Source organism: Eretmochelys imbricata, chromosome 13, assembly GCF_965152235.1.
Source record: "Eretmochelys imbricata isolate rEreImb1 chromosome 13, rEreImb1.hap1, whole genome shotgun sequence".
Lineage (NCBI taxonomy): Eukaryota > Metazoa > Chordata > Testudines > Cheloniidae > Eretmochelys > Eretmochelys imbricata.
Window position 1 is genome coordinate 2,956,600 of NC_135584.1, and position 11,226 is coordinate 2,967,825.

At 59.2% G+C, this 11,226-nt stretch overlaps 1 protein-coding gene across 2 annotated transcripts; it reads left to right on the forward strand.

Moving 5' to 3' along the window:
* The first annotated feature begins 1,138 nt into the window (after positions 1 to 1,138).
* On the forward strand, positions 1,139 to 7,551 carry TRIB3 (tribbles pseudokinase 3). 2 transcript variants are annotated; one of them, XM_077832454.1, is made up of 4 exons: positions 1,139 to 1,518; positions 3,152 to 3,436; positions 4,354 to 4,646; positions 5,413 to 7,551. In XM_077832454.1, the coding sequence occupies exons 2-4, from the start codon at positions 3,152 to 3,154 to the stop codon at positions 5,900 to 5,902; spliced, it is 1,068 nt and encodes a 355-aa protein (XP_077688580.1). In that variant the 5' UTR covers positions 1,139 to 1,518; the 3' UTR covers positions 5,903 to 7,551. The 2 variants fall into 2 exon arrangements, with proteins under 2 accessions (XP_077688580.1, XP_077688579.1); XM_077832453.1 differs by lacking the exon at positions 1,139 to 1,518 and having other exon boundaries at positions 2,457 to 3,436.
* Positions 7,552 to 11,226: the final 3,675 nt, after the last annotated feature.

Below are 11,226 nucleotides of genomic sequence, written 5' to 3' on the forward strand. Positions count from 1 at the left end.
CCTGGCAGGATGTGCCTGCTCTGATTCTCCTTCAGCTGCTCCGCGCCGGGGCATGAATTGTGCAGCTCCTTGGAGCCAGGCCTCCCCTTCCCCCGATACTCAGTGCTTGTCAGCCAGGTGCGCTGCTGGCCGGATAACGCCACTGCTCACACCCTTCCCTGCTTCACCTGCGGGGGTGGCATGAGCGGCCCCTGAGTCCGCCCTGCCAACATCCAGTGGCTAGGGGTAGGCAGAGGAGGTGCAAGGGGCAGGGGCAGGCCAGTGCACGGCCTCCAGGGGCCCAGGACCCGCTTTCCGGGTTGCAGCTGGAGAATTGCAGGCCCAGTTTGGCGCACACGTTTAGCGCGGTGGTGAGGGGGGCACAATCAGGATAACCGGACGTGCAAATGGACTCGGAGACCCCTCAGGTGCAGGACTGTTATCTGCTGCTGCATGGAAGCGTCTCACGAGACCTGTCTCCTCACTGCCCTTGGCTTTGGGGAGTCAGTTCCACAAGTGGGTGCAGGCTGACCAGCAGTCCGCCATTGCTGTTCGCACTGGTGCAAGGCTGCTGTGCCAAGAGCAGGGCAATGGGGAAGGGGGGGGGGCATTCACATTTAAGCTCATTTTGCATAGGTGCAGGAGGAGGGGCAGGGAGGGGATTACTTCTGAATTTCTGGGCTGGAATATACTGAGTCTGCCTGTATATAGGGCAGTGCTGTGGGCCGACATGGCCCTGTCTCCCCCCGGCACAGAGTTTTCTGGAGGCCCCGACTCGCACCCATCCCAGACATTTTGCTTTGAAACCAGCCTCCAATCCGCTGCTCGAACAGCTGGCGGCCCGCGGTGCTAGATACACAAACCGGGACACAAAGCAGGCCGGGAACACGCTAGCCAGAGCTGGGGGTGCCCCTCCGATTCCAGGAGCCGGGGGGTGGGCGGGGGGAGCCGCCAGGGCCTGTGTAATCAGAGTGCAATCCGGACGCGGGTTTGAGTAATTCGAGCCTGGGAGTGGCGCAATTCCACCCGGCGGAGGGTTGAGTGCGAGTGTGAACCTCCGCGTATCGTCACGGCAGGGAAAGCGGAGGGGCGGGCCTGCGGCCGGGGCATGTTGCAATCCGGAGTGAGTTCAGCATCAGCCGCGCCGGGAGCAGGAGGGAGCCGGAGGGAAGGCGCCGGGAGAGGAGCGCGACAGCGCGGCACGGGGGCGGGTGGGGGAAGCTAAGATTAGCTCTGGTTTACATCACCCGCCGGGATCTGGGACTCGGAGCCAGGGGGCCGGGCGATGTGAGCCTCCCCGGCGCAATCGGAGCGAGTCCCGCGAACAAAGCGCCCGCCGCAGCCGCACGGAGACTAGCCGCTGCCCATCGATCGCCCCCGGCCGCGGCTCGGGGCAGGACCCCCGGAGCAGAGCAGCCCGGGACAATGGCGGATCGGGGCGTCTGAGACTCCGGGAGCAGGATCCTCCGGGATCGGCCTGCGGGGATCGCTCCCGACCGGCAGCCAGTCCCGAGCCTCTCCCGCGCCCGCCCCCCGAAGGTACGGCGCCCTGCTCCCCGGGCCGGGGGTCCCCCTCGGGGCGCGCTCCGGTTCCACTCGGCCGGGCTTTGCGGGGAGCCGCCCCGGGTGCCCCCGGCCTCGGGGCAGCGCGCACGGGGTAGGAGCGAGGGTGTGTTTGGCTGGCCTGGGCCGGGGGGGGGGCGACTGCCCGGTGTTGGGGAGCAGGGGGGTGCCCGGCTCGGGGTGCCCAGCCTTATGGGTGTGTGTGCCTGGTGTTGCCGGGAAGGGGGGTGCCCGGTGTAGTGGGGTATGTGTGTCCAGTGTTGTGTGGGGGGGTGCCCGGTTCTGTGGGGAAGGGGTTGCCCGGCTCAGGGTGCCCGGCGCTGCGGGGAAGGGGGGTGCCCGGCCCCCCGTCGGCAGCCGTGGGGTAGCAGTGACTAAGCGGCAGCCGCAGCAGGACCGTGCAGCGCTGGCCGGGAGGGTGGAGAACGGCGCCAGGCTGCCCCCTTGAGCAGGCAAGGCCCGGTGCAGGCTGCCGGGCTCGCCTGGCTGCCGGGGGGGCTCACAGCTGGATGGGGGGGGCTTTCTGCAGGCTCACCCCCCCCCCCCATCAGCAGACACACACTCCCCACCATTGTTGTACTGTGAGACACACACAGGCTCGCCATCATGACACTGACATGCACTCACCACCGTTATCACATGGAGACACACACATGCCCCCTTATTGCCCTATTAAACACACACACTCATCCCTATTACACAGAGAGAGACATTGCCATGGCTCCGACACACACTCATCCCTATTACACAGAGAGAGACATTGCCATGACTCCGACACACACACACACTCATCCCTATTACACAGAGAGAGACATTGCCATGACTCCGACACACACTCATCCCTATTACACAGAGAGAGACATTGCCATGGCTCCGACACACACACACACTCACCCGTCACTGTTACACTCTGACACACGCACTCACTATTGTTACACTAGGGGAGAGACGAACCCATGCTATGATGACACACACTCACCATTGTCACACTGTGAGACCGTATCATTACATCATCAGCCGTGAATGCACGCACACATCCTCCTCAGACACGCACCCGCTGGTGCTGGCTGGCTGGGGCCGTTACTGCTTTGGACAGGACGTCAGTGGGTGGCAAGTTTTCGACAGAAATACTTCTCCCTCGGCTTTGGGTGAACTCAGGCTTAACTTAGGGCTTTCTTCCATTCACTGTAGTAATTACAGTTAATCAGAGCCAGCTGTTCTGAATGCCTAGGTCTTCCTTGGGAGCAGGGCGGCACAAATGTCCTTCTCGGGGAGTTGAGGCAGGTGCTTCTGGCCCGGGTTTGTGCAGACTGTCGTACTAACACTGCATCTGATTCCAACGGAATACTTAAGGCTGTGAAACTGGAAACCAAGAGCTAACTACAGCGCCTGGCATGTAGGAGCCCCACCCGGTAGATGTCTGTATGGACCAGGAGCTGGGGCTGCTCTCCGCATGCTGGAGAACAAACCTGAGCTGCCAGAGCAGCTCTGTACGAAGCAGATGGAGGTGCCGACAGAGCAGGGGTTTCCTGGCTTGTCTTTCTTGAAGCGACTGGTGTCGCACTGCAGCTGCATCTTGACGCAGCCCTTCCGTCGTCTCGTTCTGCAGATGAGTCGAAACGTTCAGGTGATCCCTGTGGCGTCTCCACTCAGGAAGAAACGGCTGGACTTCGAGGATACCCCTGACTCAGAGGCCTCAAAGCCCAAGCGTCCCCGGTTGGGTCCAGTGTCAGGACTCACCCCATGCCTGCAGCCCCTTGCACAGCCACCTTGTGCCGTGGACCAGGACTCCAGGGTCTTGCGGATTGGACCGTACATCCTTCTGGAGCCCAGGGAAGAGGGCCACTCCTACAGGGCTGTGCACACGCACACGGAGACGGAGTACAGCTGCAAGGTACAGCAGGGTTTCTGGTGCCAGTCTCTGCAAGGAAACGGAGCCCAGTGTTCCTGGAGATTGTGCCCTGGGGAAGTCTGTGAGATTCGGATGGTTTATGGGGAAATGCCGTGGCACTTCATGCACTGGTGGAGATGCCCGCTGTGGGGAGCCCCCTGGGGGCAGCTCTCTGGGGACACCTGTGCAGTGGTGTGCCAGGCTTTCTGGGGCCGCCTGTGCCAGCCCCTCTGGCACTGGTCTGTTAGACTGGTAAAGGGCAGGTGAGCCTCAGGGCCAGCATGGGCTCTGGCTGCAGAGAACAGCATTGGCAAGGGGTTTGTTTGGAAAGTTTCTCCATCCCCATCTGGGGTCCCCCTCAGGTTCATCAGCTCCCCCTTTCAGCCTGTTGGGCGTGGGAGAGAATTGGACTTCCACGAGTGGACAGGGGACGGACGGGCATGCGTCCTCTGATGCTGGGCAGGGAAGATACGAGACCCGTACAAGGGTAGTGGGTTCCTGGTCCATGCCTCCCCTCTCCTTGCTCCTCACGTTCCTCCTAAGCAGTGCTGCCCCCTGGTGGCTACATTGTGAAATTTAAGAACCCTTTTCAGAGTAGCAGCCGTGTTAGTCTGCATCCGATGAAGTGAGCTGTAGCTCGCGAAAGCTCATGCTCAAATAAATCGGTTAGTCTCTAAAGTGCCACAAGACCTCCTGTTCTTTTTAAGAACACTCGAACAGCATGGCACAGGAGAGTGAGGTATGGGCAGATCGGAGACCTCCTGCCCCCACTTAGACGGAGCCCTAGATCCCTTGTGGCTGCAGGACTGTAGACAGGAGGGAGCGATTGTCTTGAGGCCTGTGCACGGCCTGGCCCGCACCATCCCCTTGCCTTTCTTTCCAGGATGCTTTCCTCATGCCTAGTGTCGTTCCTCTTTTAGGTTTATCCGGCAAGGAGTTACCCAGAGACGATGGCCCCCTACGGGCACCTCTCGCCCCACCCCAACGTGGCCCAGGTTGCTGAGGTGATCCAAGGGGACCAGAATGTCTACATCTTCTTCCAGCCTGGCAGAGGTGACATGCACAGCCACGTCCGCTGCCGCAAGCGGCTACCCGAGAGAGAGGCCGCTGGGCTCTTCCAGCAGATGGCCGAAGCGGTCGCCCACTGCCATGACCATGGGGTCATCCTCCGAGACCTCAAACTTCGCAAGTTCCTCTTCGTGGACAGGGAGAGGTGAGGGCTGGCGTCCAGCTTAATTCTTCAGTATCAGGGGCCCCGCAGCGGGCTTGATGGGGAGCAGGACTCCTGGGTCCAATGCATGGGAGCACAGTGCCATTTTCCTCGTCAATACGGTTGTTGTGCAGAGCCCAGCCAAAGCTCTGGAATGAGCTCTGCATGTGTGCGGCTGCAGCAGCCTTGCTGGGACGCCGGCTGTCTGACCCCAGGAAAGCCAGGGGAAGAGAGACAGCAGCTTATCAGTGCTAGTGGAGGGTGGGGTTCCTGAGCCCCACTTCCATTCGAAACCTGCTTCTTCAGCCAGGCTGAGCCCACGTACCCCCTGCACATTGCGGAAGCTCCTGGGGCCTTGTGTTTTGTGTTCACAGGGCCACTGATCACAGCGGCATGGCAGTGAGCTAACAGACCCCTAGGGTGTAGCTCAGGGTCATTCTGGCTTCAGCTTTCGTTCTGGGCCCTATTCCTTGCATAGCTCCACAGAGGTCTGCTTGTGCTGCAGGGAATTCAGACCTTTGCATCCTTGCAGAGCCGCCAGGGCTTAGCTCTAAAGCCTTCTCCGATTGCACCTCCCTCCAATCCCTCCCTGTCTTGGTCACTTAAGAAGTTAGTTCCCACCTAGTTCTCTGGGGCGGTACCATTGTCTTATGCTGAGAGCTGCTGTCTGGGAGTCCGGACTTCTGGGGTCTAGCTCTGTGGCCTACCTACCTAGCACAGTTGGATTGCAGCTGTTGATTTACTTGGAGCTTTCCCTCTTTCTCTGCAGGACAAAGCTGGTGCTGGAGAACCTGGAGGACGCCTGTCTTCTGAGCGGCCCAGATGACTCTCTGTCGGACAAGCATGGCTGCCCGGCATACGTGGGCCCGGAGATCCTCAGCTCCAAGAACTCTTACTCAGGGAAGGCGGCTGACGTGTGGAGCCTGGGTGTGGTGCTCTACACCATGCTGGTGGGGCGATACCCCTTCCAGGACACTGAGCCTGCCATGCTCTTCAGCAAGATCCGCCGGGGGGTCTTCTCCATCCCGGATGGCCTCTCACCCAAGGCCAGGTGCCTTGTCCGATGCCTCCTGCGCAAGACCCCGTCTGAGAGACTGACGGCCCGTGAGATTTTGCTCCACCCCTGGCTAGCGAGCGGTGGTGCTGCCTCCGAGGACTCATGCACAAACCCCTCTGGGGAGCAGGGGCTGGAGCAAGTTGTGCCAGACACCTGGAGTCAGGAGGAGGTGGAGGAGGAGGAGGAAGATCTGCACAGTTAAGCATTCAGAGGATCCCCAAGGATGCATTAGCGAAGGGGCCCTCCATGCCCCCAGGGAACCTTAGACTGTCGGATGCCCCAGGCGAGCTGGGGCTGGTGACTGTTTGTCTAAGGGGGGTTGCTGCTCAGATCCGGGTAACGCTGTGCCTTTGGCGGCCCCAGCAGGGCCCAGAGCCAAGACTTGCAAACCCAAGAGCCTCAGAGGGGGAGCTGCGGTTGTCCAGGCGCGTGTCTGAATCCTGCAGAGCAGGAAAGTGCCTTAGCCTGACACGGTGATTCAGGGCAGACAGGACTAAATGGGAACAAGCTTCCAGCGTGCCCTGGTCTAGGGGGCTCCCGCTTCCAGCGTGCCCTGGTCTAGGGGGCTCCCACTTACTTGTGCCAAAGAACTTGTTCAGACTCTGATCACCAGCAGTGCCCTCCCAGAGGGATGGTGCGATTCCCATTCCCAGACATAGAGTTCCGGAGGCAGGGAGTGGCCAGGGAACTGAGGCAGGCCCTGGCGTCTCTGGGTTCTGCACCAGTCTTTGTGTCTGTGTAGGAGCAGGATGGGTGCAGAGGGGGCTGAGCTCTGATACCAGCTTTCTGAAGTGTGTGTGTGTGTGGGGGGCCTTTCCCAGAGGGCAGCAGGACAGCAGGCATGGGAGGGCGTTTGAGGAGCTCCTTGTCTTGTGTCACCTGGGAACTGACCTTTGCAGCAGCCAGGGCCGTGGCTCCGTGGAGCTTGGAGGGTAGAGACGCTAATGGGCAGAGCAGAGAAGGGGCTGCCGTCTGGTGAGGTAGAGAGGGATGCCGCTGGGTGGGAGCGAGAACAAGACGGGGGTGGGGAGGGTTCCAAGGTCATGTCAGATCAGAGCCCAAGAGCTGGATGTAGCCTGTGGAGCCCTGTGGGGTGCCCACAGCCACCTCTCCTTCCCTGTGTAGCTGTAGCCCATACAGACTACAAGTCCCAGCATGCAGTGCTCCCCCTGAAGCAGAGGGGCAGGGGGCACACTATGCTGGGGTGGGGCAGGGAGGGCGGCTACAGCCTGCCCCATTTGCCAGGCACAGCTCTTGGGCTCCTAGCAATGAGCAAATAAAGCCCCTGTCCAAGCAGTTCACTCCCCCCGGGGGGGGGCAGAGAGTGAGCCCTGGCAGGGTGGGGGTGCTGTGAGGTCTTTGCACTATTGTGCCATGCAGCCTGCCCCCCCTCACCCCAGTCTTGTCCTGTGACTGCAGCAGGCTGACTTTGCTCTGTAACCTCCCCACTGGGGACCCTGTCCTGGATCAACCCTGCCCTTTGCTCCACCCCAGGAGCCTGTGGCAGGTCAGCCCTGCCCCATCCCCTTGGGCCAGGGGGTGGGGGGCCGGCAGCAGCCCAGAACTCTGACCATACGTATCTCAGGGAGTTGTGAGGCAACTGGTTTCTGGGGAGCGGCTGGCGTGCGCAGAATAGACCTGCCTGCTCCACCCGGCTTAGCCCAGCTGGGCACCTGCCGCTCTCCCAGCACAGACCTGGGGCCTCACCTCTCCCGGGGCTGTGCATTCGTAGCATGCGTGTTATACCCCGACCATGTGTTGACACGACAGGGCCCAGGCCAAGACTCGTTTGTACACAGCACCATGTGTTTATTTTTCTGTCTTTTGACAAATAAAAGGTTTGTAACACTGGCTCCTTCCTGTGCGCTGCTTGGAACTTCTGTGCCCCTGGTGCAGCAGAGATGGGCTCTGGTTTGGCTTTGCAAAGGCTCCTGATTCCGTGTGAACCAGCCCATGCAGATCATGGGGATTTGGATAAAGTGTTCCTGGTCTGGCACCACCTCTAGGACTTGTATTCAGATTAAGTCATTTATGTGGCCAGGATCCGAATTAATTGTATCTGCTCAGAAAAAAACCCTGGCCATCATTGTGACCGGGTCAGTAAAAACATCTGCTCAACAAATGACAGGGGCCAAAAAAGCAAACAAGACATTTGAATGTAAGTTGAAAGGGAGTGAGAATAATCCTGCAAATATTGTAATGTCATTGTCCAAATCCTCCTGTCCAGGGGTAGCCTGTGCCATTCGGATCACCTCCCTGCCTCTCTGTATCTCACATACTGTGTGGGCACATGTATAGCATCTAGCGAAGGGCAGCAGGAACAATCGGAAAGCTTTCTAAGGGAGGAGAAATTAGGAGTGTCATTTGAGAGAGGAGTTGAATAAGAAAGGAAATATCCAATAATGTACCAGGTTGAGAAGAGAAAGTGGATGCTTCTAGTTATCCTGTAGCACAAGGGAACAGGGGCTATCTGAATAAATAAGGTGACGCATTTCAAACAGCGAAAAGAAAATATTTTAAATACTATGTATGATTAGCATGTGGAACTCACTGCTACTAGACAGTTACTGAGTCCAAGGATTTCTCAGGACCTCAGAGAGGATAGCTATTCATAAGGGATATAAACCCTTGTGTTACAGGGCATATCAGCTCCAAAGTGGTAGAGCTCAGAAAGAAACTTCCCCAGGGACAGGATAGTCTGTAGCGCTCCATCACGGGAGGGCTGACCCCTTCCTCTAGCAGCTAGGACTGGCTGCTGCTGGAGAAAGGACCCAGTGGACCATTGTCCTGAGCCTGTGGCAATTCCGGTGCTCATAGTATGAGAGAGCATGTTCCTTCTGTCACGGAGTGTGGGGGAGTCCAGGCCCTGCACCCCTCTTCCTGGGATTCACTGAGACGCTCAGCCAGCCAGTAAAACAGAAGGTTTATTGGACAACAGGAACACAGTCCAAAACAGAGCTTGTGGGTACAACCCGGACCCCTCAGTCAAGTCCTTCTGGGGGAGCAGGGAGCTTAGACCCCAGCCCTGGGGTTCCCTGTGTTCCTCCACCCAGCCCCAAACTGAAACTAAACCCACCCAGCAGGTTCCCTGCTGCAGCCTCTGTCCACATTCCTGGGCAGAGGTGTTACCTCCCCCTCCCCCTCCTGGCTCAGGTGACAGGCTCTCAGGTCTCCCATCCCCAGGGCACATTCCCAGGTCAACACTCCCCCCTCCCTGCTGCGTCACATCGTCACACCTTCCATCGCCATCTAACACTCCCTCTTCAGTAGCAACAGAGCCAGCTGATCTCTGCCCAAGGTGACTAGCCAGCTCCTCCCCATGGAGCCAGGAGGAGAGGAATGAGACCTCTTTGTGAGTCTAACAATCTGCCCCCTGCCAACACCAGGCCTGACTGCTTCAGCAGGATGGCGTCTCCCTGGCATGTCTCGTCAGGCAGAGCTGGTTCCGGGTCCAGGCGCAGGAGAGCCCGGGGGGTGAGCGGAGGGCCGTGCAAAGGAAATCAGCCCAGCTTAGACCCCCCTGTTCTGCCGCGGAGGGTGGTTTTCCCCAGTTCACGGCAGGTAGCTCGGTCACTGGTTCTCACGATCTCCAGCGGGCTGTGAAAGCTGCAGAAGGGAATTCCACTCACCCCTTGGATGGTCTAATCCTTTCCCCAGAGAGATGAGGAGACGCTGCTTCCTGAGAGGCTGTTTCGTGCCACTCCGGGGCCTGGATGCGCGGGGGTTGGAGAGGAGGCTGGGGATCGCTTCCAAGCCAAGCTTTGCCGCACTGGGGCTCTCTGGGCTTCCCGCCGAGCAGCACAAGCAGAGCGGAGGCACTAGGGGAGAGGTGCTGGGGTGAGAGTTACCGTGTACTGGGGCTAGGTGCAGGACTGAACCACATCCTGCTCTCAGGGGCCCCCGGGAACAGACCCCGGTTGGGGCTGCAGGAGAGCAGAGTTTGGCCCACGGTACGGGGTGAGGGCTGAGGGTTCAGAGACTGGCCGTGCGGCTGAGCAGGAAGGGGAGATGGGCCGGGGTGCAGGACTGCAGAGCCCTCTCTCAGAATTGCTCACTGCTGAGCCGTAACCTCTCTCATTAGGGGAGGGCACAATGTCTCCTCTCCCTGCCGGGGGCACAGAGGAGCCCTGCTACCCGGCTTCCCTGGGGCTGGTCCTGGGTTCACCCCTGTCCCCTTGCCTCACTCACACTTCCCTTTGGTCGCAGATAAGTACACAGCCAGAGGGCTTCCTCCAGCAGTCCCCTGGGGCTCCCCCTCATGCAGACAGACCCAGCCCGACCAGCCCGCAGTGTTGTCTTGCTAGCCACATCCCTGGGAGCTGGGACTGAACACACCAAGACTCAGTCAGGGCTTCTCCACCTGCCTGTCACTCCTGGCTCAGTGTGCATGGGGCTGGGGGCCCGGTATGGGAAAGGGAGAGAAGCCCTGACGTGAGGCCCAGCATAGAATCACAGAAATGTAGGGCTGGAAGGGACCCAGAGAGCTCATCCAGTCCAGCCCCTGCGCTGCGGCAGGACCAAGTAAACCTAGACCAGCCGTGACGGGTTTGCCCAAGGAAAGGGATTCCACAGCCTCCCACGGCTGTCTGTTCCAGAGCTTAAGCACCCTTAGAGTCCGAATGCTCCAGCCGTTTAACCTAAACCACCCTTGCTGCAGCTGATGCCCCTTACTTCTTGACCCGCCTTCAGTGGAGGTGGAGAACAACTGATCCATCCTCTTTATAAGGGCCCTTAACAGATCTGAAGACTGATACCAGGTCGCTCATTCAGTCTCTTGTCTCTAGACGAAACGTGCCCAGTGTATTTAACCCGTCCTCACAGGTCAGGTTTTCTAAACCTTTTACCATTTCTGTTGCTCTTCTCTGGACTCTCTCCAATTTGTCCACATCTCTCCCAAAGTGGGTGACCAGAACTGGGCCCAGGACTCCAGCTGAGGCCTCACCAGTGCCGAGCAGAGCAGGACAATGACCTCCTGTGCCTTACGGGTGACACTCCTGTTAATACACCCCAGAAGGATTTTAGCCCTTTTCACAACTTCATCACATTGACTCACAGTCAGTTGGTGAGCCGCAGTGACCCCCGGCTCCTTTCCAGCAGCACCACCCCCTAGGCCCCATTTTGTAGGTGGGCATTTGATTTTTTCCTTCCAAAGTGTTACACCTGGCATTTGTCTTCACTGAATTTCCTCTTGTTGCAGCTCCATGGAAGGCGACCCTGGGGCTGGATGGCGCCGCAGATCTCACTAGACCTCCCAGAGTCCTGTCCCAGCCTGCCTCAACTCCCTGCCAACCCCTGGGACGGCGCCTTCAGGGCAGGCCTCCCCTTCCGTTGCTTCAACGGCCCACCCCAATGGGAAATGTAAATGGGAATCCCTAGGAGGCCGAGAGGGTCAGAGCCCTTGCTCCGCAGCCTGTGGGTCGGGGAGCACCTAGCGATTCCTCTCAGCGGGCCCTGCCGGGGGAGGGCTGGGCAGCTGCACTTTCGGTTTCTGAGTCCCCTGCAGCTGCTTCGTGCGGTTTTGTTCCT